This window comes from Symphodus melops (assembly GCF_947650265.1).
Source record: "Symphodus melops genome assembly, chromosome: 17".
Lineage (NCBI taxonomy): Eukaryota > Metazoa > Chordata > Actinopteri > Labriformes > Labridae > Symphodus > Symphodus melops.
In genome coordinates this window covers 20,690,461-20,717,308 of record NC_136707.1, presented here as the reverse complement: position 1 = coordinate 20,717,308, position 26,848 = coordinate 20,690,461, and the positions used below count along the sequence as shown (strand labels likewise).

Below are 26,848 nucleotides of genomic sequence, written 5' to 3'. Positions count from 1 at the left end.
GCTGTTTCAATGCAACGACAGAAGCTATGGAGCTCAGTGGCTCCGTTTCCCTGAAGGAGAAAGAACACGCTACCTTTTTCTCACAGTTGATCTGCAGTTCATCTTTTTCCTGCTGAAACTTTATCCCTTGATCCTGAAAGGAAGTAAAAATGATGAGACTTTGACACGTCATGCTCTACCACCTCAAGCTTTCAAAGCTGGTCGTGCTACAGAACACAAAGGTGTGTGCACAGTTCCACATGAATCCTACCCGGACTTGCTGTTGTTTTCGATGTTCACTGTCCAGGAGCTGCTGCTTATAGTGAGCTATAGAACTCTCCAAGTCCTCGATCACCTCAGAGGCCTGGAAGAGAGAAACGTGAGAGGAGATGAGTAAATTTGAAAGCTGATTGAATTGTTTAGACTGCTTGTAGACGGTGTTGTGTCGATGCAGACCTTAGCAGCAGACAGTGCATGCTCTTGGTGCAAGTGGCTCATGTCAGTCTCATGTTTGGCTTGGAGTTTCAGCACAGTCTGCTCGTGTTGCTCACTTTGCTGCTCCTTCTCCTTCTGCAGAATCAGAAGCCTGTGTGCATATGAGAGCATGATAGTATGGTTAATACAAACTATAACTTGATAATATTTCAATAAAGAGTTACTTTACTGAAGCTGCTAAGTTTAACACATCTCTGCATGAAACATGCATCGGGACATTTACATAACAAAATAAAAGACATTTTTGACAATCTGCGAAGGAGAATTATTTCATTTTTTCACTCTCTCACAGACCTTCTGTTGGCCTCTTGCAGTTCAGCACTGAGGGATGCGATGTGGATCTCCAACTGGGCCTTCTCCTGCGTCACCTTCTGACGCAGCATGTTGCCCTTCTCCACCTCCACCGACTGTTGCTTCACACGCTGCTCCAGTCCATGCATGGTTTGCTCCTGAAGTGGAAAAAACACCAAAGTCAAGTGCTGAAGAGTTAAATATTCAAATATAGCAGTGTGGTGTCGGAAGGAGCTGACCACCTCTCTGAATTTATCTTATTATAATACTTATTTTAAAGAATTTCAATTCAAGTTGTTCTTGAAATTCTGAAGTTTGCCCCTGAAAATGTTCTAGAGGTTTAACTCCAAGCTACGAGTTCCCTGAGCTGCTCCACTGACCAATTTTTAAGATTAAAAATCTCCTTTTTTTAAGGAGTTGTTGTCACATTCAACTATCTTATAAAGTAGGTGCCATTTTCCATGACTGGAAAAGAATAAATCTGGCACACTAGTCTTGCGAGCACTAATTTATAAAAAGAATGACCACGTCTCAGTCCCTCTGAACCGTTGTCATGAATGAAGATTGAAAACGTCAGAAGTGTCCAAAGGACAAAAGTTATCAGCCCTATTCAGACAGAAAGAGAGGCGCTACAGGAGGAGGGGAGCCTGCGAGGGAGAACAGCGCTGTGTGTGTGCAATACATGTCTTAATGTTTGTGTATGTGAAGCTCCCTCTGTTGTGACACACCGTGCTTCTGCAGTGCTGGAACGCAATATCAATTTACAAAGATGTAATGAGCTTTATTATGCTCTAAGTAAGACAAAACAACAATTTATATAAAGACATATTTACAGGGTCGTCAGAGTTTCAACGACACGTTTCCAGTTGAAGCCACAACGTGCAAAGTGTCCTTGGAGTTTGAGTTCCAAAAGTCTGGATTAACTGATCTAATGTGTCACCATTTAACTCTGGAAGCTTTGAGATTTATTTTCTTTGGCAGCAGCAAACTTGAAGATTATTACTTAAAGGCTAATATTAGTGAACGTCACTGTATGTCAACATCAAGTAATGACACCTCATTGGATAATAAAGACAATAATCCAGCTGATGAAGAAAAACTCTGCAGGCACTGATCCAATGAAAAAAGCCCACTCTGAACATGGTCCCTTGCCACGTGTGACTTTATATATGTGGGACAGTTTGGAATGCAGCATGGGCAGCCTGAGGTGATGATGGCACGCTGATTAAAGAAGGAGCGTGCTGGCCCATCTAGTCGATGACTGAGGCAGGCGATGACAAGATGTGGAGTGAGGAGGGAGCGGCGTTTTTGGAAAAGTGTAAAAGAGAAGTGCCGGGCCAGGCTGGTGAGAGAGAGATTTTTGTCATTGTGAGAGAAACAAGGGCCCGGTGTTGTGCTGGGACGCGTGCTGACACTTAGCTCTCTGGCAGGAGATGAGAAAAGCCTTTCTCCACACTGAGGCTGGACCGAGCACACCTGGACACACTCAGAGGGAGCAAATTACATCGCCTAATTAGGTGTTTGAGAAGGAGAATTACAAGGTGTGAAGAGCAGACTACATAAGCTCCCCTTCAGAGACTGAGAAGCGATAGAGGCTTTGAAGATAGAAAGAAAAATGCCTCCTTCTTCTTTTAAATCATACAGAGTGATAGATGAGCTTTTATGGTTTTTGTAAGAGAAATAATGCGAGCAAGGCTCTGTGTCCATAATACTCGTTTGTCTATGAAAAACTCGGCCATATAATAGAAGAGGGTGTTGTATTTAAATATAAAACAATGTAAGACTTCATTTCTGTTATAAAATGACAAATAGTGGAGATGATCATGTTTCTGTTGCCCACAGATAATGTCCTGCTGAGGCTAATATCTGTAAATTATTCCCAAATGTAAACTTGAGAGAGACACTTTGTCATTATGGAGAGAGAAATATTGAGGAGTTTGTTGTTGATTGTTTGTACAGGCAGAGATAGACATCACCTCTTTCTGCCTTTATTTAGAGCTAGAGTGAGGGATGACATGCAGGAAATATATATACAGGTCAGATTTGAACCCTGGTCGGCCCTTTGTGGGACTCTAGCATCTGTACATGGGGTGCAGGGACTAACCACTAGGCTACCAAGAGTAATATTTTTGGAGTATTTATGTAATTTTGTGCTTATACATAAAAAAAAAAAAAAAAAATCTTAAAAATGTTATTTCAGACTGTTTCAACAGGACACTCTTGAAAAAGAGATTTTTCATCTCAATGAGATTTTCTTTCCTGGTTAAATAAAATAAAATGAACTCCTACTGAAGCACATAAAAAAACCCTCAACAATCAGCCAAGCACTTATCTAAGCACTCATCTGGAACACCCAGACAATATCAATCATGTCTCTATTATCATTTGGATATGGACATGCATGGACTACAGTCAAAGAGTGTTTCTGGTCCAATACCCAGTCAGACATCGGCTTGTCTTTATTTTCAAACACCTACTCAGTCACTCTATCCTCCCTGCCCTGTGCACAGATACCGTCCAAAAATAACAGCATCTGACATATCTGTAAGCCCCTTGTGAGATCTTTGAAGCTTGTCGGTTGGAAATTCAACCAGGTAGCGATGGGCAGAGGAGCCCTCTTCATTCCACCGTTACCCACACCAGATCAGGATTTGAATAAACATGAATCATCAACCTGAGTTTGTCTTGGCTTGTGTTTTTTATACGTGAGCCGAGTGAACTTTTCACACCGTGTCTCGGATTTGAACTTTTTATTAGCAGCTACATCTCCACCTCATCAGCTTTGGTGAAGTCATGGCCGTTTATTACATTGGGCAACCTCCACTCATAACTTGTTAATCTAATACTTGTAAAAATGTACAGCAAAAAGTGAACAGAGGCAGACAGAACACAAGCATCAACACAGCACTGTTTCTGGGTGGGTGAGTGCAGATACGAACCTCTTAAAACAATGGTGCCTTTTCGACTTTCCTAAGACACAGTCCACTTTGAACACGCAGGGTGAGTGCATGCGTGTGGGTCAGCCAAAACTCCTAGCAGGGGGAGCAGCTAATTTACAGTGACAGAAGGCTCTTTTCATCCTTTGTGGCCTTGTCTGTCCTTAATTATTAAAAGAGGGGTCTTACCCGCGGCCCTGCACTGTCCACTGTTTGATGCCTCTTAAATGTGGGCCTGCTGACAGATTAAGGCCAGAAGCATTGTGTGTGTATGTGTGATACCTCTGACAGCTCATGAATGCTGATACTGATAACAACACTATTTATGAAGCAGTGCATTCTGCTGGCCTCTGGTGTTGATGATCCCCACTAATGAAATGTGCACGATCCTACTTAAAACCAAAGTTTCATGTGACATCAAAGAAACTGTTGCTTTGGGGAGGTGTGTGTGTGTGTGTGTGTGTGTGTGTGTGTGTGTGTGTGTGCGTGTGTGTGTGCGCACATCTCTGAGCACAAGCACTGAATACACACTTAGATCAAAGAGCTTTATGGAGATGACAGGTGTAAGATACGAGAGCCACTCACACCCAGAGCTAACAGGAGGTTTCCTTTCATTTGAGCCATGGAGATACAAACTGTGGGTCACTGTTTTAAGGTTAGAGAAGTATACACCTGCCCTTTAGCTCGACAAGGTCAGACCTTATGCAACAAAGCATTAATCCTGTTTATTCATGTGTGTGGTGAGGAACACGAGCTAGTCAAACAGCAGGTGAATGAACTTTCTAAAGGTGCACTGGTGCTCGTTCCCTTTTTGAGAAAGTGATGATCACTGACAGATGGAGCGAAGCAGTAAACATGATGCACAGCGCCAGTGTTGCAGAAGCCAATAACATGCTAGCATTCCTCCATGCTGTGCTGAGACATGTTTAATGTTTTTATGTAACTGACTCAAGAATGATATCACAATGGCTTCTACTCAGCTGACATAAAGGGGCACAAAGAGTTCCCTCTTGGTTTGGGAAACAGGATCACATGTCTCTGTGTTTTAACCACTGCAGACTGCAGACCTGTAATCATTTGTGTATTTGTTTTTGTATTTAATGTATATCTATGTATGTATATATGGGAGGCCAGGTGACTAGTGGTTAGTGAGTACGTCTCGTGTACAGAGGCTAAGGTGCTCCATGCGAGCGGCCGGGGTTGAAATCCGACCTGCAGCTCCTTTCCTGTAAGGCATACCTCACTCTCTCTCTCACTCTATCTCCAAATAAAGGCAAAAAAAGCCCCAAAATAAACCATAAAAACATGCACATCTTTATTTTGTTATGCTGATATGAGCTGATGTGTCTGAATAAAGAATGTCCAATTTATAAGGCAAGTCGTTTTCGGTGAGATAGGTGTCAAACTAATTCTACGTTTTCTTTTGTTTATCGCTGAAAAAATTTGCCAATATCTAAATCTAAAACACACACACACGTCTGTCTGTTCTTGTACTCACAGTTGCCCGAGAGCGAGCGTTGTGCTCAGCCTCCATCTTAGCCAGCCTGTGGTTGGTGTCCTCCAGCAGCTCTTGGATGCTCTCAGTGTGTTTCTTCTGCAACTCAAACTTCTCCTGCTCCATCTCCGTCACAGCGGCATGCAGCTGGAAGGCCACAGTACAGCTACATATCAGTCACACTGTTTTTACCCTTATATCTTTGTGACTACTTTGATTTTCTTTTCTTCTGTAAACTCTCGTTTCATGTGAATGTTTTTTTTTTTTAAGTCACGTCATATCTTGCACATTCATGTGGAATAAACATCCCTTATGTAGCCAGGCAAGGTTTTTCATTATTACATCTGAGGAATAAATCTTCCACAAGGTTGCTCATCACATTCTAAGTGACCCAGAAGAGAGGAGTAGAAACTTCATAAAGATCATATTGAGCAACAGCAGCAGGGTGAGCTGCAGCTATCAGGAGTTAAAACACAATTTACCCAGGCCAGAGAGTATTCATTTTTCATCACCCAAAAACACACACAAACTTAAGAACAGCATGAAAGAATAAAGATTGTTCCAGCAGTGTAGGTCTGTCTGCTTGCAGCTAAGTCTGTTAGTCTCATGCTGTCAAACCGTCTTGGTGTGGCTCAGGGCTGCAGCCTGTCCAAGCCCTTCATCTCCTCATACCTTCTTCTCCCACTCGTTTTTCAAGGAGTCAGCACCCTGATCAGACATCTTCTTCAGCTCTGCAATCTGCTTCTCTTTGCTCTCACAGATGACCTGGGATTCCCGCAGCACACTTTGAACTGTGGGAGAGCACAAAGAAGCACACAAACAGCAGTCAGGCTCTGCCCCAGGCTATCAACATCGATGGATCCATGTCAGCCAATCAATATCATCGTCGATTCTGACTCGATCGAATGGCCAGGAGCACCTCTCTTTGTCAAGTCTATGTTCTTTCCATAAACGTCTCTGAAGACAAATGTAAGTACGAACGACAATAGCAGGAAGGAGATGTGTAGCATAAAGGAGAAAACTCAGATAATGTGATTAAGTTTGAGATTGAGCACACAGCTGCAGAGCGTCAGGCTGCACCAGCTCAGCCTCATGTTGTATCTTTCTGGGCTCTCTACACTGAGTGTTCAGGGACACGAGTATAAACATCCTTCCAGTTAACCCTGCAATCCTGTGACTTCTCACCTTTCTTCTCCAGCTTATGGATCAGCTCCTCCGATTCCCTCTGCTTGACCCGGTACACGCTCTTCATCTCCTCAATCTCACCGTTCTTTCGATCAAGAATCTAAGGAGCAGAAAGGAGATACTTTGGACACGCACGTGAGAATATTCAGCCTTTTAGAACTAAGAATGGAGTAATCTTGCATACATTACGATAGGTTCGGGTTTAAGAACCTTTGTTAAAGCATTTTAGCACGAGCAGTGGACATCAACCAAGACCTGTGAATTTAAATGTGTTTAGAAAAAAAGTTCAGAATCGGGCCCTTAAAGACCGTATAATAAATAAATTAGAATTATAGGAAAAGAAAAAGGAAGAAAAAAAAAAAACAGCAACAAAAGCAGTCAGGGAACCTGAAACCGTCACGTGTCATCTTTTCAGTGTCTGACAAGCAGCTTAAATTCAAGTTTCAAAGTGGATGAAAGAGGCTTAGACACACAGTGATGAAAGAAAGAGTCTACTTGTAGAGTAACATGACAGTGTTCAAATGCAGAATTCTAAATTATACGAAAATATAATAATTTACAAATGATTTCACTAAAATAATCGATATATGAAGAAGTGCTGGCCAATTCATTCAGTTTCAATTTGAATAATAATGTGAAGGTAAAAACGAGATCGTTGATCTCTAATGGTAATTGTACTGCACGCTGTGTTGCTCGTTTTGTCAGTGTTTGTTGTTATTTCACCACGACCTCAAAAACATCAATGTATTCATTTTATCATGACACATAATGTTCAAGAGTGTTAACATCTTCATGCGCGTGATCGAGATGTTGTCAAACCCATGATGAATCCTGTTTTATAATCTTAAAAAAAACAAATCATAAAGATTATGATTGTTCCAGCAAGTATGCATCACATTCATTAGGCCTTATGAATATGAAGTTTGTGTGATAAATATTCTGAATGTATCATACAGACTGACACTTTTCTCTAAATGATAAAAGATTTGATGAGTTACATATTTCCCACTGCCTTCAGCTCTTTATAATCATCTTCTAACAGAAACAAAGAAGCTATTTCATTTGTAAATGTTCCATTAGAGGGACATTGAACATCATTCACTGGCTGACATGACATGACTTTATCTTCCACGTCGATTCAATCTCTAAGGAGGCTCCGGGCAAACCAAGGGAAACGGCATCTGAGTGAACACCTGTGCTGACTCTGCTGTGTGATGAGCTAACCGCATCGGCCTGCTGCTGCCATCTGTGAGTAATTAGTGAAATTAGAGTATGCAGAGTTGGCTCTCAAGTATTAGACAGCGGCACTCTCCCTGTTGCGATAAGGCATCTTTAGTGTATGTGCACGTTACACAGTATCTCTGAAGGGAGTGTCTTCAGCCAAATGTGAGCTTTTCAACCTTTCATGTTCTGCAGGATGAATCCATATTCAACACTTTTCATACCACAGAACCAGATCTACTCTGCTTCTTCTTCTTCGTCTCATTCAATCCTCTTTTTAAGCATACCTGGAGAGGATTTTTTTTCATGTTTCTCAGACAGAAGGAAACACACAAGTAGATGATGTTATGATTTTTGGCTAAAAAAAAAAAAAGGCAGAAAGAAAGGAGCGCTGATTTTCCATGAAGGACTGTCCCAGAGCCCAGAAGACTTCATCTGTGTCCCATTTCTGTTCCATTCGAAGTGCACTTAGTTACCAAGCCTGTCACCCTCTTTGTGAATGGGATGGGGGAGATGAAAGGAGGATGGGGCAGCTGGAGCAAAGTTCACAGAACATTTAGGGATGCCCAATTTTTTTCCATTTCACCACTGGAGAGATTGTACTCTTTTGAGGGATCCACCAAGCAAGGTGATGACAGACTATAAGGTCCGGGGAGAGTGTGGTACAAGGTGGGAAATGACGGTGTTTAGAATGCCCATTTTGGGCTTTAATAAGACGCCCTAATGCAGGGGGAATCCTGCATGGCTGTACATGACGTTAAAGAAAATCAGTGAAAGGAGAGCACAGAAAAGAACAAAAAGGATGACATGTGGAGTCTCAAACGCAGTTTATTGTCTGTATGCAGACAGAGTCAGAAATGTAATTGAATCCCAGCAGAGTTTGAAAACAGCTATGAATCACTATTCTGTGTGGTCATCCGTTAATCTCATTTATCCATTTGCATGTTAAGAATAACAAGAACATGAAGCGAGGCTCCCTCACCTGAGGCCATCAAAGATTTAAGAAGTACACACAGCATTTAGCAAACAACACTCTCATTACCTTCTCCATTTCAAGCAGCGGGACAATGACCAGTAGCCTTTCGGCAGCCTGTTCATTATTCATGTGGAGACTAATTAAAACTAAGCCCAGCTTGCCCACCTTCCATCAGGCTCGTCAAAGAGCACCCCCTGAATCACTCCCCTTTGAAGATATTAGAGTGAATACTGAGTCAAATTCTGAGGAAATTAAATCGGACATAACTCGCAATCTGTATGTAATTAAAGAGAGGGAGAGCGGGCGAGCTGTCATCCTGTCTCTTGTCAAACAAAGACGCAATGGGCACCTTAAAGTGGAGAGAAAATTGGAGTGTTTTTCCCCCCAGTTTTATTAAAAGCTTCTGTGTGGCGGCAAAGGAAGCGTGACAGATCCCAGGTGCTTGATCTGCAGCCGAACTGATGGGCACCTCGTGTGAAATAAAACAGCTTTGCTGCCATTTTCACCAGCCGACAAGAGGCCTTTGAAGAGCTGATCATGTGCAGGATTGGCCGATCAAAAGAGGAGCGACTCGCTTCTTTCCTTTTCATTAGCCAGCTAATGGAATCAAGAGACGATGATGGCTATCGTAATGCAGGTTAACTAGTTTATGTGAGCGCCCAAGTTAACAAATCGGCCTTTCAAACTTCCCGAGAAGAAAGAATCCAGTTCTTTGAACCTTTATTTATGTTTTACTTTTTAATATTTAAAATGATATTTTGAGGATTCTGTCAACATATTGTAACTGTAGTATCTTCTTCTTCAAGGCCGTAAAAAGCACCCGAGGAATTCGGTTGTGCAACATTCAGTATCTAATGTAGCACTCGGCCAATATGGGAGGTTTGGGGCCAATACAGCTATCAGGAAGAGAGAAATGTGATACTGAGAAACTGGCTGATCTATGATCGATCCACAGAGGTTCAGTTAAATATTGTAAAAAAAACAATGAAAATTGTGAAAAAAATTACAATATATCAAAGACAAACTGGTCCCTCAACTGGAAAGGAACATACATCACTGCTTGACACACAAGAGTGATAATGATTGTTTTGATCTAAAAAGCACATTCTGCTGGTGAAAGAGGACTCAAACCAGTTATTTCTGACTGTTGAATAAATCGTGTAACATCGGTGCATATCTGCGATAAAAGTAGCCGATACCGATCACTTGATATGTTATTATCGGCCGATATTATTACCTGGTGGATTAATCTTTTGGGCTCAAATCTGTTCTAGACTCTGTGCTGTTTAAAGAGCACTGACCCACCTTTAGATGAAGGTGAGTAATTCATCTTCAATAGTTACCAGATTTGGATCTTTTACCAGTTTAAAATCCACATTCTTGTTTTTTTACACAGCGATGTTGTTTCTCCACGATCATTACAAATCCAGGAATAAGTAACATTAATAAGCCTCCTCTTGTACACAAAAAAAAACAGACTACAAAATGGCTAAATATCTATCCAAAGAGGGAAACTGGTGCTGGTAGAGAAGTTTTGGTTCTTACTTTCTCAACATCTGCATCATGTCTCTGCTGCATCCTTAATTTCTCCTCCTGGTGCTTTGCCTCGAGGACCTTGATTTTCATTTCACTCTGGGAAACAAAACAAAAAAATGTTATTCTTTCCTTTTACTGCAAAAACAACATCTACTTGAGGTGACGATACATTATTTATAACCAGGCAACAAGAGCAACAGCAGCTTTTGTTACAGGATGTTCAACATTTACATTTTTGTCTTTACATTTGGTTTTAGATTCTTGCTTTGGAAAGAAAACAAAAGACATCATTCGCAGTGACAGGATAACAGAGATAGCATAATGAAAGAAAATATAGTGAGCCCCGCCCTACACAGAAGCACAGCGATGATGAAATAAACCGCATTAACATTTAAAAACATTTATCCAAGCGCCAGGCTTCAAAAACGAGTGAGAAGACAAGATGTGCTGTGTGTGTGTGTGTGTGCGTGTGTGTGTGTGTGTGCGTCTTTGCCATCAAATCTTCAGTCGTTCTAAAGTGACAGTGTTTGTTTGTGTGTTTCTGCCAACACCTCGCACTTCTCATGAAAAGTGGCTGCCTTCATGTGAACACAGTTTTTCACAGGATCAAAAGTTCAGCGTCGTCATGTGCATGTTGGAGCAGATCTCAGTAAGCCAGAGGGCTTCTCAACCTAAGCCAAATAAAACCATAATGACCTTAATCACCTTCTGTAATTGACTACATTTTGATTCCATTTTCCTCATGTACGGTCTTTTTAGACTAAACGAGCTATTAGTCATTTGTCATGACTGGAAAATAATTAACACATTCCGGCTTGACAGTGTTATTCAAAAAGGGCTTGGCTTTTATTTAAAGGCGTTTCCATTGAGACATGACTTCTTCCAACTGCATGAAGCCGCTGATAAGTTGACAAAAATTTAGTGTCAAAAGTTCACGGCACAATTTCTTGAGCTGAGGACGAACAGAGTGACTTCAGCGGTCAGTAACAATAAAGCTTTTCTACTCTCAGAGGGAACGCAAACGTTCGACTGCGGTTGTCAGGTTCCAGAGAAGAAGAGCATGCAGTCATGTTGAATCTAAGAGTTGATCTTCTTGTGCACATGAACATGGTGAGAGAGGTGTAGAGCGGCTCTGTGGCAAATCATTTACTGGCCTTCAGTCTTAGAGTCTAAGATGAGTTTCAGCACAATTTTCCTTTTTTAAAACCGTCATTAAAGGCAAAAGCAAAATAACACATTTTGGTATACTACCTCATAATAATTGTAAAGTATTTTTGCTGCATTTTTTTTAAAAGCTTGAGCCGTTTTCATTCTGTCTTTTTTAAACAATATGTCGGCCTTATGATACTGTGTTTTCCTGTGTTATCTCTCGATACAGTTTTGTGGTGCTTCTGTATGACACAGCTCCTCTGGGGACTTCAGTAGAAGAAGTACCGAATGGGGGAAATCCTCCGAGAACTAGCAAAGATTTGAAGGTTTTCTTTTCCTAAAATGGAGACACCCGTTAGGTTGAAGTGGTGTAAGGAGGCTGCAGGTTTGGCACAGCTACATGAAGAGAAATGGGGACGACTCAGCTTGTGCCCGTTACATGAGTTTTTAAAGATGGCAGTTGCAGGTGCACCTGCTCATGTGTTTAACCAATAAGCATAAGCAACATCTGGACTGATGACTGTATATTTTGTCCCTCCAGGTTCCTGATGTGATTGGAGAATATCTGCTCTGCAACAGAAGCTAAACATGTCAGAAGGATCTGAAAAGGACGGTTCCACTGGACGAGCCACCCTCAGCCTCATGTGTAGGCCACATCCCAAACTGACCCCGTTCTGTACACGCCTTATTGATCCTCAGAGATTGCCTGCATTGTTTGGTGTCGTCCCACAGGACCCATCACAAGCCCCTTCAAGGGGGCGACTAGCTATAGCATTCTCTACTTAGTTTAGTAGTCTTTTGATACTCCAAATCTAGAAGACGGTTGGATGACCATCCCAACACCGCTTGGGTGGAGGAGGTAATGATCCACATTAAACCTGAACAGCTTCCATACGCTGGCCGAGGCTCCACCCCCAAGAATTCAAACATCTGTCAACCGTTTTTCTGTCCTACTTTGAGACCAAGTTCCCTTCTATTAAGACACAAAGCCAACACCCGCTCTTCCCTTTTCCCTCACTTTAGTTCTATATCTTATTTCTAACTTGTTCATGTATTATTGTAACTGCACACTAACAGTACAAACGGCAGTCCCTCTGGTCCAAAAAGAAAGCATTATAATATGCTTCCACTCGTAAGCACAAGTGGAAATTCAAACCTTTGACAGACAGATGACTGGCCGCTTGCTTTGATGTCACTATACTCATGTTTAGTCACTGTCTGTTCGGCTGTTTTGATCAACCCTGGAGCGGGGTGACAATGTTCCTCCTTTCAAAGGACGGTTGTGTGTGTGTGTGTGTGTGTGTGTGTGTGTGTGTGTGTGTGTGTGTGTGTGTGTGTGTGTGTGTGTGTGTGTGTGAACATGTCAGTAATTAACAACATCCCGAGGCTAGCTCTTGTTTTTTCAGTCATCTGAACAATACATTTGAAAATTCCCACATTACTTGGCACAGTCAAACCACATAACACATTCACTTGGTATAAATGAAAGAGAAGCAGCTGTGATGATGGCCTGGATAAAAACACACATTCAATTACAGTATGCTTTTTTTTTCCCCCCATAAAATTAAACAGAAACTATCAGCATACTGGATGGCAGACATAAAAATATACCCTTTTTCAGATTGAATTGGTGAATCCTATTGAACCAAAAGAGCAAAGTATTTGTGAGGATGTCAGCACTTGAGGATCACTCAGGGCATCAGTGAAAATATAAGTCTAAGTTAGACATCATAAAAATGATGTGCTTATTATTGCACTTCAGCTACATTTAAACACTGTACCCTTGACAAAGCTCTACTAAGTATTCTGTCTCTTTCTTCTTTGTCTTTTTTCTTGGTTTACCACCATTTCTAGTGCAATTCAGGGGACCACAAGAGACCTGTCAAAGGATAACGTACAAGAAAGGGAAGAAGAGGGAGAGAGAGGGAAGGAGATGGCAGTGATTGAAAAGCAGAAGAGTAAAGGGAGACAGCGCCCAGAAAAAAAAAGACACATGTGGGGGTGTCACTTTCTCATCCTCTCTTCAAATGCTCTTTGGAGAAAGTTTGTCAAACTAGATCAGGGGTGTTTGAAACTTGTTTATAAAGGCGTCGGTGAAGGAAGGAGGAGGAGGAATGTCGTACACCTAAGGCGTCTGAGATGCCTTCAATCAGCCCGACTGGGTGGTACAGCTTTTTTCCCTCTTCTCTTCTTCAGAGTTGTTGCGAGCGCTGTAAGATGCCATGTTTTTTGACACTTCGCTCTTGAAAGGATGAGAGGGAAGAAGGTGGGGAGCAGAGTGGGGGGTATGAGAGAGGGAGTGCGAGGAGAAGACGGAAACAGTTGCTTTTTCTGTTCTGATAACCGGGCGGGGTCAAGGCCTTTTTCCTCAGGGGGATGTGTTCACAAATCGTCTGCTAACTGTTTGGGCTCCACAAAGCAAGGTTACGTTTGTGCATCTGCTTCGTCTTGCTTGAGATGTACAATGTCCTGGCGTGTCTTTCATCCTCAGTAAACACAGATGCTCTATGATAGTCAGTATGCAGAGCTGTGCTATCTACTGAGGAGCAGCTAGACGCCATTTCCACAGTCTGACAAGAAGTCAATTTACTGTTTTCTGTTTTGATAGTGAGGTAAGATAAAAAAAACTTTGGCTAAAATTGAATCTCTGACACATGAAACAAAAATACTGGCGGAGGAGGGTAGTTCAAAACATAGACTAAGTAAACAGATTTTTACAGAAAACGGCTGATATGAATACATCAGCTACATAAGATTCAAGTACAGAGGACAGAGAGGCTTGAAATAGTAACTTTATCATCATGGAAGACTGTTGGTCCCTTGTGTTCCTCAGCCTGAAGCACCATCTTGAAAGCCAAAACTACAGAACCAGCCTCCTTTCAACTACTGAGGCTCAGCGGCTTGCTCTTTTTTAGCTTTTAAAAACGTTCAGATAAGACAGGGTATGGCCCTCTAAATCACAGGCTGAGAGCTCAAGCTCTGTCCCAGAGGATCCTTGGATTAGAGAGACTCCATCATTATGGCACTGGAAAGCAAAAGGGCCTGATCCCCAGTCACAAGCTTGTGACCATTAGAGTTTGACTGCTTGATGCAAACACACTCATCTACCCTGCTCCGCCTGCTGCCAACAGTCTCTCAGGTCAGGTACCAAGGGGCTAGTTTTAAGACAGCATGAACCCCTCGCACACAGGCTTGAAAAAAGAAAGGGGCGGTTTAATCAGCCACTCAGTATCTCCATCTGTGATCACATGACTCCAGCCTTTGGCTAAGCCCGACTCTTCAGTCGGCATTTAATTGAATTTCCAAAGAAAGACCCAGCCCTCAAAATGCTGAGCGCTGCTAGGGTGTGTTGGTGGATTAGCAGGACTTTGCTGCTCCTGCGAGACATTTTCCACAACTTACCCATACGCAAACACACTGTGTAAGCTAAGTGACTCAAAGTAATGTCAGCTTGTGGTGAAGTTTTGCAGCTGCCGCTCGTTGTTCCATTGGAAAAGAGCAGTCAGCATTCTTATCAACGCCTTCGTTAGCTTTGCGAGAGGATGAGCTTGGTGTGAAAGCCGAGATGTTCGTTAAGCTGTCGCAGGCTTAATGACATGTGGCGTGCATAACGCTTTAAACCTGGCTAAATTTTCAACTAGGCTGTGGGGATTACAGAGAAGTGATGTCACTGTGATTTCCTAGACTGGGTCTAGACTGCCACGCAACAGCAGGGTTGGACAAGGCTTCCATGGTTGTGCAGGAGAGCTTAATGTGGCCACTGAACGTGACATGGTTAAGGTGGAACTGGTAACTTGAGTCACTTCTTTAATAACACTGTGTGTGGGTGTGGGTGTGTTCGCAGCTGTATCCTGCGAGGTTCCGATTTTCTGAAATCCGTGACTTGCTAATGATTTTTAGTGACATCCGATACATGATCAGTGTTGGTACATCTTAATGTAATCACTAAAAGTAGGAGGGCTCTTTTTACAACAGCATATTAACCACAACAAGCGTGTTATAATTCTCCCTCTATTGCAGAAGAAAAAGTAAAAACGATTCAATGAACCTTCCATAGATGATCGTGTGTGAAAGACGCTGAATGAGGGCTCCATGTGGATGATGGAGACAACAGAAGAGATCCGCTCCGTTTATCCCTGAAGTTGAGTATAACTTTGTATGTTGACCTTGATGACAATGCTGGTTAAATGCTGTTAAACAGTTGAGTTGACCTGCATCTTAGTTTAGAAGCCTAAAATTAGCTGTGGGCAGAAAAACACCTCTGTGGATGATGGGAATCAGAATGTGACAAAAATAGATTGGACCTAATGGTTGCGTCGTTATAACTTTTAAGAACCATTCCAGTGACTAAAACACATCTGAAGCATATGACGTATGGGAAACCCATCAAACAGTTGTCTGACATTTCAAACTGACATAAAATCTGTTCATCATATGTTGATGTACTTTACAGGTTGAGTGAAAACTTTGTTCTTTGTTCTGCTGTCGACCAAGAGAAAAGGTCAGGAGATCATAAACACCCCAACAAAGACTGTATGTCCACATGCAGTAGTTAGAGACAGGTTTTGGTGAAAGATAAGACTTAGCTAGATGGCAGATAGACAGACATTGACATCCTTGGAGGTCATGCTTTCATCCTTTAAAAGCCTTTGTGGAACCCACGCTAAAGCCATGAAACAGATCTGTCAATAGTTTCACTCACATTTTCCTCTAAAGCATTATTTCCATTCTATTAAACCATCCATATAAATCAGAACACGGTATTAAAAGGCAAACAACACAAACCAAAGCACCATGGGGGAAAACTTCAGTTCTGCACCATTTCCTCTCGTTTCCCAAATGTGTCCCTTCCAATTTGTCACCATGACTTTCCTGAACTGGTTCCCATATCGAGCGCTTTTTGGCCTCAGTGGAAATGACAGGCCAGTGTAGTTTCCTAATGCTTCTCTTCTAAAGATGTATGCTCTTATGTGAGGCCACCTACTGTACATATACATTCACTGACTGTATGACGTATTTTCTCCAGCATATTAACACAACCTACAGAGAGGGGAACAACACTGGGTGAGGTGGTTGAATCAAACCGGTTTAGTTTTGGTGGACTCAAAGCTTCATAAATACATTGAAAGACAAAATAACTCGTACCTACTAAAGACCTACTAAAGAAACTGGGTTCTCGTAGTACGTCAAGGCAGAGTCGGTGTGAAGAAGGTCTTCTGAGATGTGATTAATTTGTATTCTCACCACACAGCTGTACCTAGCCAGTCAGCTAGTCTGAAGCAGGATCAAACAGCATGGTATGTAGTTTTAATGTGTAAGTGTTGGATCCAATGCATTCAACATCAGCACAAAGGTAGCTAGAGCGAGTGTGTGGATGTGTACTTTACGCCGTAACAAACAGATCTTTGCCATGACAGGAGAATAAGCAAGACTATTTTTGTCCATAATGTCTCTGTGTGTTTCCTTCTTTTTTCTGCCCTTTCTCCCTCCATCCTCTGCCCTCCACTCAGTGAAGCCGATCTAACTGACTGGAGCGCTTTCCCCGAGCAGACATGAAAAGCCACGGCTATTACAGCCAAGTCATGCTCAGTTTTATATTTAACAGTGCGGGTAAAGGCGGATGGTGGGGGGAATGAGTGGTGGGGAGGGGCAGAGGGGACTTCAAAGCATGCTTTCAGAATGGGATTTTCAGCTTACATCCACATAAGGAAAAAACTGTCATCACTGGGAGCCGGCATTATTTTTGTCTTCAAAAAGGAGCCCTCGCCTCGGCCATTACAACAATACCAACTATGCATGGAGATGTTTGTGCACGAACCAATGGTTTTCACTGTGAAGCATACCTCTTTGCTCTGAGCTGCAAGCTGTGGGCCCTGATCACTGGCCGAGGTGCTGCTCCTCCCAAAGCTTGACTTGAAAATCTACAGAGATGAAATAGAGAGATTAGGTGTCTGAGAGTTCAAAAGTAGCACTTTGTCTCGGTAACAAAAAAATGAACCACGAGGGACCCCACGATTTACTTACTGGAGACAAGGGAATGGGCTTCTCCCGCAAATACCTGGGGTTGTCAATCTGTAGGGAGTAAACAGAAAACCTTTAGCACACGCTTTGTGTTCTTCCTCTCCTAACAAAGCCATACCACCACCACATTCTAACTTCCACCCTCACTTTGTCATAAACAATGTGGGGAGCACATCAAAAGCCTCGCTCTGTAGATGGAGACTTTTCTGTCAACTCCTGTCTGTTTAGAAAGACAGAATGCGTCGGGCTACATCAAGGCATTGTGTGTGTGGCCCGGCTTGTTTCCGCTCTCGGCCCCTCTTTGCCGTCTCGACACGGCCCTTTTGTCAACACTCTGGACCGCTAATCTGTAAAATATTCCCGGTCCGTTTAAAGTCAGATGCAGACAAATGTGTGTGCAAACTTGCCAAACACTAACATGACATGTTCTTTGATAAGTGTTTGAAACACAAGAGACGGAAAAAAAAAAAAAAAAAAAAAAAAAAAGATTCCCTAAGCTAGCAAAAGGTCATAGTTAAAGTGACTTTGCAGCAAGACATTAATATAGCTCACTCACTGCGACACAAACTGCAACAAAAAAAAAAACTGAAAATCTCTGTGTTGACAACCTGCTATTTTCTCTCCACAATTTGACGTTTGTTTATGACCCCGTTATTTTCCTGTGAACTCAGACTCTCATACAGCCTTTTCTGTCTCTCTCTCATGCACTGGGGCTGTCTGTAGGGGCTGCCAACTAGTTGCAAGATCACGGCCTTTCAAAGCAGCAGAGCTGGCTTTGGAGATGACAGCGCTGACGCACAGTAAACAGTTCTGTTGCTAATCTCTTTAACATGAGGATGGAGGAGGAGAACAAGGAGGAAGAGTCGGAGTAGGAGGAAGAAGAGGACAGGGAGGAGGGTAGGGTAGGACTCATACGGGGGTATAAATTTAGTATTTTATGTTGCGAGGTGGCACAAAATGCTAAAGCAGAATGAGTGAGGGATGAGAGAACAGGATCTGAGAGGAGCTCACAGCTTGGGACTAAAATAGTTACAGCTACTGTACGAGGATAAAGTCACATCTGTTGCTTCAGGGTGAGCCAGTGACAGGTGAGATAGATGAAAGTAGCTCTGCCTCCCGCTGAGTCTGTATGATGCAGTTAAAAAGCCGGTCAGGGGTTTTGTTGGATGACAGACTTTAAACTAAAGGAGACATCTAGCTTCCATACATTAGACTGATTGTGCCAAGCAGCATCAATAGAGCCATGTGCTATGATGTGTGAGGAATTTCCTCTTAAAAAGTTGGTACAAGCTTTAAAAAAAGATCCAAGTTCACCAAGAGATGAACCAATCAACATCCTTCTTAACCTGTGCCCAAGACTGATTTTTCTTTTTTACCCACAGACAGCCAGTCGTACAAACTGAGTGATCGCGGCCCACAGGGCAAGGAAGACATTCAGACTAAATGCTGCGGTGAAATCCTGGCATAGTGTGGTACTAAACTGGGACTTGGTGCTGACTTCATGCTGCATGCCCACACACAAGCTCCTGCGTGTGCATGTTTGTCCAGCCTCAACATTTGGCAAGGCATTCTGTTTCTTTAGAACTTGACAAGGATGGATAGACAAACACAGAAGAGGAACAACACTCCACATCACAAGGCCTGGCTCTCCAGCCAAACAAACACACAGTGATTGATGGTTTCCTAGTTTTGGGTAAGTGTTGAGCAAGCCAATCAGCAGTCACCCGACCACAGACCGTGGAAGGCCAACGTGCAGGGGCTACTACTCAAATGTTTTCTGTTGTTTTTTGTTTTTTTTAGGGGAAAGGGACAAACCTTTATGCAATATGAGCAAACCTGCATTGTTTCAGTGTTAAACTGTAATACTCAATTCCCTGTGATAAAACTCAAGTTGCTCCTACACACAAGACACAGACTTAAGGAAGATGAAACAGTTGGTGGTCCAGCTGACTCAGGTTTTGCGTCTCTTTGAGGAACTCTTATCCGAGTTTGAAGCAATCTGCCGTCCACCATGCCGACTAACGTTTATTACATTAGAGGTGAAATGTACAAACTGATATGGACTTCTGCAGAACTTCTAAGGCAAAGCAAAAGATGCTCCAGATATAGAAATTAGATTTGTCGGAGCAAAGCGCTTTGAAGCAGCGCATCTATAAAACTTCAGTAAACTTGAACAGGGTTCTTGCGTGTGTTTGTTTGTGAAGAAACATCTGTTGACTTGAAAGCTGCAGGCTCGGGGAGAGCGTTGCCAAGCAATGCCTCTTATCAGCGTCTCAACACAGAGGAGTGCAGAGCGGAGCGGTGCACGGCTTCACGTCTGCTGATAGATACCTCAGATTAACCCTGCATCCAAAGAGAGAGAGAGAGGGAGTGGAAGACGGAGAGAGAGGGAAAGACATAAATGGACAGACAGACAGAGGAAGAGTCAAAAGATGAAGAGAAGGACAGTTCAAGAAAAAGAAGAAGCAACTGACAGAAAAGGATGGGATGTGACTGGGAGAACGGAGGACGGAGGCAACAGGCAAACAGAGAAGAAGAGAAAGAGACTCTGGGTCATGCAGGTGAGGCGACATAAGGGATAACTAAGGGAAGAAAAGACATGAGGGCAGAGCGCTTATCAAGCTCTGGCCTGGTGCACTCTACACACAAGAGATAAGAGAGTTGTGCACATGCTAAGTTTACACAACCCTTCTTTGGCTCCTCATCCTAACCTCTCGTCCTACAATGGCAGTGATCTACCAAGAGGAAGTGGTTTCATGAGGACACGTAGAACGGGATTTTATTCTCCTTTATATAGCGGTGCGGCCAAGTCGCTATCACTGCACTAGTGATTTACTTATGAGTGCAGGCATTAACTGCAGATGAGCTGCAGCATGTTGACAGCTGCATGTCTGTAAGGCGCTCAAGGCATGCCCCTGGACTCACCCCAAGGTTCCAGCTGTTGAGACGAGCCTCCAGGTCACTGTCATCCAGAGACATATCTGTCTTCAGCCCCCCATCCACCTGAGGAGGCGAAAAGGGGAGGCAAAGAGCTCCTTAGTAACAGACACAAAATGGAAATGAAGGGGTGAAGGTGTTATAAATTAGAGAGGGGAATTCAAATGATTCCTTTGATTGGCATTTTGGCCCAAGGAGGCAAACAGCTGACAATGATGAAGGTTTTCATTTTGACACAATATAATTTCTCTCTTGGCAACAACAGCAGCAGTGTTGTTTAAAAGCTCACAGACATACAGTACACCCACATGTGTTCTCCTCCCATACTAACAGCATTCGACTCCCTCGTTATCTCCATCTCTCCACCCTCTGCTCCCCGCTCTCTCCGCCCTCTCACATACAGCGCTCCAGATGTTTGGCAGTTCCACATCATTTCCGTCACGCTGTAAATTCCACACGAGGGGCATATGGAGCTACGCTGCCTGTCATCTTTGTTTTCCCGAACCTTTGTTACAACGGGCCTCCGGATTTGTTTTACGCGGTATAATTCCAACGCTTCCAGTGGTTCTGTTGATACAAGATCAGTTTACTGAAGTCGAGGTTGGGCAGCCAGGTTGGAATAAGGGAAATATCTAATAAAGTTGAGAGAGATAGAGAAAGGAGAGATGTTGTTGAATTTGATTAGGATCTGCTGTGGACTTTGGGTGCACCTCAGTGGAACTGAACCGACTCGGAGAAATCGCTCAGGATTGAATGCCCATTGTGATTAAAAAGGCATTAAGGTCTCCAGAGTCACACCCTCAAACAGAGTCAACGTTTCATTTCTATATCCAGGAATGCTGAGTATGTGGGCCATTGGCCTCTCAAAGCAGAGTCTGTATCCCACCAGGATTCAGAGTATTTTGTTGAACACTAATAAGCACAATGAGCTTGAAATGGATTAGGCCGCAGATGTACTCCCAGTTGTGTAAATGGCTTTTAGCATGGACACAGAGCGGATTCCATATAATGTGATGAGAGCTCTTCATTAAAACATTTCTGTTCATCAAATTCCAAAAATGAGAAATCTTATGTGAACACACATCTAAGATAACGTTTCAACGGTTTGGTTTATTTAACACGACAGATTTAAATGTGCAGTGTTTCTTTAAAGTTTACATTCCAAATGAATAATTACTGAAGAATATGATTTGTTTGTCAGCATAAAGAGCGGCTGTGGATCAGCGGGTAGAGTTGTCGTCTCTGAAGACACTTAACCCCAAGTTGCTCCCGCTGCTTCTTGGGGGCGTATTTTTATTTTATTTTTTTTAAACTTTATTTATCCCCGTGGGGCAATAAAAAGGTACAGAGATACACCCTGACGCAGCAGGGGGAGCAGTTCAGGGGTTAAGTGTCTTGCCCAAGGACACGTCGGACATGATGCTCGGGGTGAGATATTTCTGATGGTCTCTTTCCACAGCAGTGACCTACGTTGTTAAAGTACTTTGAGTAGTCACAAAACTAGAAAAGAGCTTTACAAGCTCCAGTCTGTTTAGCATTTACTAAGTAATCGTCTTGAAGGCTGTTATCTGTACTACTTAAATAACAATATTCACATCCACAGCATCACTTCAGAAGCCTCTAAATAAACTTGAAGTTAAATCAGCACCACTATAAATCATGGGTTCATTATAACTCTCATAAAGGTCACTTCATGCTCTGTGCCCTTTAAACGCTGGCAGCTGAAGACATATTATTGTTCAACATGCTGTGATCACAATTATTAGCTCCATTTTTGTTGCTTTAAACAGCAGCTAATAAGTTCAGGGAATTTCCTCTGACTTCACGGGGAACTTTGTTCAGGAATTTCCAGATTGTTCCACATTAAAGAAGAAAGCACCACATCGGTTACTATTTGTATTGGCACCAGACGTTTGGCTGTTCAAACTCCAATGTGTCATCACCCACTACCTCGCAGCGATGTAGAAATGGGAAAAGTCATGTGCGCTGTATCTAAAGTCAAGTGTGCACGGGAAGTCCAGAGGTGCGGCTGTCGTTTTCTGAAGCGTGGTGAACTAACCGTCCTGGCATCATGTCTTGGGGATTGTTTGAGTGGACTGGAGGACATGGGTTGAGATGGTTTCTTTTCATCATGCAGCCTTTTCCTGGAAGAGAGGGAAACAGAGAGTGATGTGTGAGAGGTTAACTAACAGAACGTGTGTGTGTACATGTCTCTGGAGTCTGCGCTCATGTCTCTCTTTGCATATAAATGTGCTTGCATAGGCTGCATGCCTCCCTATTTGCACAGATCAACATCTGGCATTAGTTGCACTCTTTGTGGTCGGCATTTCATCTCATCTTAACAATAAACGTCTCTGCGTAGCATCAGTCCGTGTCCATGAACAGCAGACGTCTACGGCTTGTACAATCCTTTTATAATCACACATCTCAATCACTGTCTCTCATCATGTCCATCATGGTCTGAACGAAGCGCTTAACTGTGAACTGCTTATATTCATTGGCACGCTTACACAAACACACCTCTCTTTCTCAAGACGCTCTCACAAAAGGCGTAACTGAGCTCACCATCTCATTAAGCGCAGGCACACGAGGCGCTAATGGCTCTCTAATGCTAATTGAATGAAGGTGTCAGAGAAGACTGGAATATGTTGGAAGACAATGGAGAGGGAACTCAACTGCTGTCATCTAATAGAGACGTCAACTTGTGTTCTTTAGGGCACTGTTTCACACTCTCCACTCCGCCTTGGGGGCGCTCTTTCACTCCAATGTAATTTTTTAAATGCAATCTCCCGGCATTGAGAATGTGGAATCTCATTGGTCACAGGCAGCGATCTCTGTTGCTGTGTGGTTTAAGGAAAGCCTGATGAAAACAGAACAGACTCGTCTTTGTCATGCGTGTCCTGAAGTCATCTCTCCTGAGGAACATGGACATATCAGTCATTTAGTTTGAATACTTTTTGTGAAGTAAACATCACATCAGGGCTGGGCAATTCATCAAGTTTCAAGTGTTTATACAGTCGTTTGTAGATTTCGTCCACAAGAGTAAATTTACTCCTCAGTAGTATATATTTATAGGTTTTTACTGTTGTATTTTCATGCATTGCTCGTTTGTCAAAGTGTTTTGTTTCTTTTATTTAACCAGGAAAGAAACTCGTTGAGATTTTAAAAATGTCCTTTTCAAAGTGTCCTGTTCTCAGTTTCACACAAACAACGAGCAGCCAGACAAACATAAAAAACACATCATTAGAAATGTAAAAACACAAATAAAAAATTTCAAACAGCAAATGTTTGTCAAGATCATCCACAAACACATCAGAGAGAACATCGACAGCCAGATGTGTCTGCCTCCACCTCATTTAACATCCTCAGTCATCTAAGAGCATCTAAAGGCACACGACTGGAGAGAGCACGGATTCTCATGAAGCTCCTACCAGAGTGCGATTAATGCATGTGATGCAAAAGTTGTCAAATCGCTGATGTAATCATGTTCAATAATCGTGATCTTAATATCAAAATCATCGGGATTATGATCATGTGTGTTTATCTGATGTGGTTTTGGACAAGAAAAGAGAGCTTGCTCTAGAACCCACTCTTCTGCTCTTCTTCTAGCTGCTTTACTTTACATGTGATGGTAGCTAGGATTGTTTTTGAGTGGTTACTTTTGTTGGGAAAACGACAGCTATTAAAAGAGCTCACATGGAAGAGAGAGAAAAAAAAAGATAAATTATTGTGAATGTTGCGTCTGAAAAATGATGAAAAACATCAAAACCTGGACCCAAGCTCTTCAAAAGCAATTTAAGTTTGTACTACTCTTTTAGATGGTTATGATCATGATATTCACATCATAGCTGCAGACTTCTAATCCAATCAAACCTTCACTTTCAAATACTGCGTTGTCTATGCATGCACACACCTGTAAGCACATGCACAAACACATGCAGCCATGAAACTTGGATAAGGGGGCCAAGCTTTGCAATCTCGGGCCTCTAAGTCAACAGGTGGATGAGGATAATTGAATCAGATGTGTCTGGAGTCTGAGGCCCAGAGATCAAAGCAGTGGCAAGTCAGGCCAGCGCTACACACACAGGCAGACGCACAAACACACACACACACACACACACACACACACACACACACACACACACACACACACACACACACACACAGAAGAAAATGAGAACACCATGTAGTGCCTCAGAAGCTGCAGCCTGGCTGATTAAAGCAGCCTGACATCTATACCCCAGCCTGACCTCCAGGTGCAGAGGCAGAGGGCCTGAGTCTCAGCCTCGGGCACCCTCAGGAAAGCAGTCTGACCTTGGGACACAAACATCTTTCTGCTCCTGCACACCCACCATCATAACCCAACAGCACCTGGAGGTAAGATCAGAGGAAACACTCTGGCCTGAGAGTCAGAGACGTGAGTCGTTTACAGCAGCAACATGGCCAATGACTGCCACAGCGAGGACATTATTACTGTTAGCCCCTAAGAAGGAAAAAAATGATGGAGGAGGAGAAAAGGGAGAGTTCAAAGTTTCCATCCGAAGATGAAACGCACACTGAAGGTGGACAAAAATCTGAAGCCACAATAATAATGGAAGAGTCTGATGGAGTGACAGAAACAAAGCCTTGACTTAACTTCAGCGGTGAACCTGACACCAGCAGGTAACAAACACAACCCACACCGACTGATTTCTCCCTTCTGTCTCTATTATTATTATTACTCCTCTGAATAAAAGGGGACACGCAAGAAGATTGAGTAGACATGGATGCTCATCACCAACGCTGATCTCTTGAGACTCACTAAATACTTTCCCACAGCATTCCTTTGCGCCGTAGACAAAGCAGTGGCTCCATCTTGTGGCTAAAGTAGAAATAGCAACACTATAGCACATACATTTTAGAATTTGCTTGGGGCATTTTGGAATAATGAGGTAAATGTATGTATTTGCTGAACAACACACAAGCACAAAGACACTACAGTGTAAAAAAAGAGTTACATCTCAATATGTAAAAAAAGAGAACGATTAACGAAAAAGCCCTCTGGACTTCACTTGAATGTGTTGAAACTTGAATTGGACATTTTCACAAGCTAAAAGAAGCCCTGCCCATCACCTGACTAATGGAGAGTGAGACGGAGATCAAACGTCGCCCACATCACACGGAGGGAGTCAGACCAGTTCCTTCCATTTAATCTTATCTAAATGAGACAGACACATAAAAGGGCTCTTGGCCAAGCTAATTTTCTCCATCAGGACTTTAGCCTGTGATCTGAGCGTCTTTCATGGTCTTATCCCAATCAGACACTATGGTACTCAGCAGTCTGCTCCCCATAAAAACCCCTCCATCCACTTACTCTACAGGGGAGGGAGAGCTGTGCCTTTCTCCAGGCAGCCCTGCCCTTTTGAATTCACTTGTATTGTCAGTTAATGTATTTACTGAACAGATACAGCATACAGTATAGTTCATACTATGCAATGTTTAAATTGTGACCTGCCGAGGGACTGTAGATGTAAGCTCACTCGAAGCTAACTCTGGTGCAGAGCATCAAATGGCAACATATACGTTTGATATTGTACACGGTCCCTTTTTGAATAAAAGTTTCATGAATGTAAACAGATCAATAATAGGCCCCTCGCTGCGAGTCATGACGTCATATTGTAAGGAAGCAGCAGTGTGTGCAGAATTATGTGAACTGATTCAAACGTACAGCTGAGTGTAAACTGAAGAAAACACACAGCAGCCCTTTGACTCCACTCTTCCAAACAGTAGATGTTCAAGTAAGCTAATATTTAACTCAACTAACTTTAACACAACATGAACACATGCTCTGCTGGTGGGAGAAGAGCTTGAAACCTTAGATTACATGATGAAGAATATTTAAAGACCTAATGACCATTTTTTATTTAAAAAAAAAAAAAACAGTAAAATATAAATTATGTATGGCAGCAGAGGGCCTGTACTCTCCCTTACACAGAGCCCTGGTGTATATTGAGCTATCTTTACTATAATCACAGTGCTCTCTTTCTATTATGCTAATGAGCATAACAAGCCACAGGGCTCTGATTTGCCAATCCTTCTTAATTGCAATAAAAAACCCTAAGACGTTGCTCACATTGCTTTGTTGAGCCCAGCACTGCCCGGAGTCAGAGGAAATAGCTCAGAGCCAGCTCTGATGATTCAGTGAGGCATGTTGACAGACTTGCATGAATGTGGATACACCTGCACCTGAGCTGTTCATGAAGTACATACAGTATATTTATGTTTTAAGCATCATGTTTGAATACAACAATTTAAGGATCAGACAACAAGCTAATGAGTCACCAGTCCTAACTCTCCGCTTTCCTTCTTCTCTCTGTGCAAGTCAGAGCTCAGGTTCAAGAGCAAGGGAGTGTGTGAAGAGGAGAGTAAAAGTTGGAAAGAGAACGCAGGAGGTTCCTCCTCTTGTCATGCTTTTAAGTGCATCTTTTTGAAAAGTCGGAATGGACAGCTCATGCAGACTGATGCAAGTGCTCTGCAATGTCTTTAGCTTTTTAAGATAGAGCAGCTGAGCAAATATGATGGGCGATCAGTCGGGATTCAGTGTGTATCCAGTTCCTCAGTCAGGTTCAATGTTTTCAGGTGAAACAA

General features: G+C 42.7%; 1 protein-coding gene across 4 annotated transcripts in view; it reads right to left on the bottom strand.

The window, feature by feature from the left end:
* Nucleotides 1-26,848, bottom strand: part of cep112 (centrosomal protein 112) — a 104,331-nt gene that overhangs the window by 75,206 nt on the left and 2,277 nt on the right. For 3 of the 4 annotated variants that reach the window (XM_079365695.1, XM_079365698.1, XM_079365696.1), the window contains exons 5-16: nucleotides 22,281-22,365; nucleotides 20,210-20,287; nucleotides 17,288-17,335; nucleotides 17,107-17,184; nucleotides 10,124-10,210; nucleotides 6,382-6,481; nucleotides 5,869-5,987; nucleotides 5,200-5,343; nucleotides 769-923; nucleotides 436-565; nucleotides 251-343; nucleotides 74-133 (exon numbers count right to left, since the gene is read on the bottom strand). In XM_079365695.1, coding sequence (XP_079221821.1) covers nucleotides 74-133; nucleotides 251-343; nucleotides 436-565; nucleotides 769-923; nucleotides 5,200-5,343; nucleotides 5,869-5,987; nucleotides 6,382-6,481; nucleotides 10,124-10,210; nucleotides 17,107-17,184; nucleotides 17,288-17,335; nucleotides 20,210-20,287; nucleotides 22,281-22,365 — 1,177 coding nt within the window. The remainder of the gene's footprint in view (nucleotides 1-73; nucleotides 134-250; nucleotides 344-435; nucleotides 566-768; nucleotides 924-5,199; nucleotides 5,344-5,868; nucleotides 5,988-6,381; nucleotides 6,482-10,123; nucleotides 10,211-17,106; nucleotides 17,185-17,287; nucleotides 17,336-20,209; nucleotides 20,288-22,280; nucleotides 22,366-26,848) is intronic. The other variant, XM_079365697.1, reaches the window with a different exon arrangement.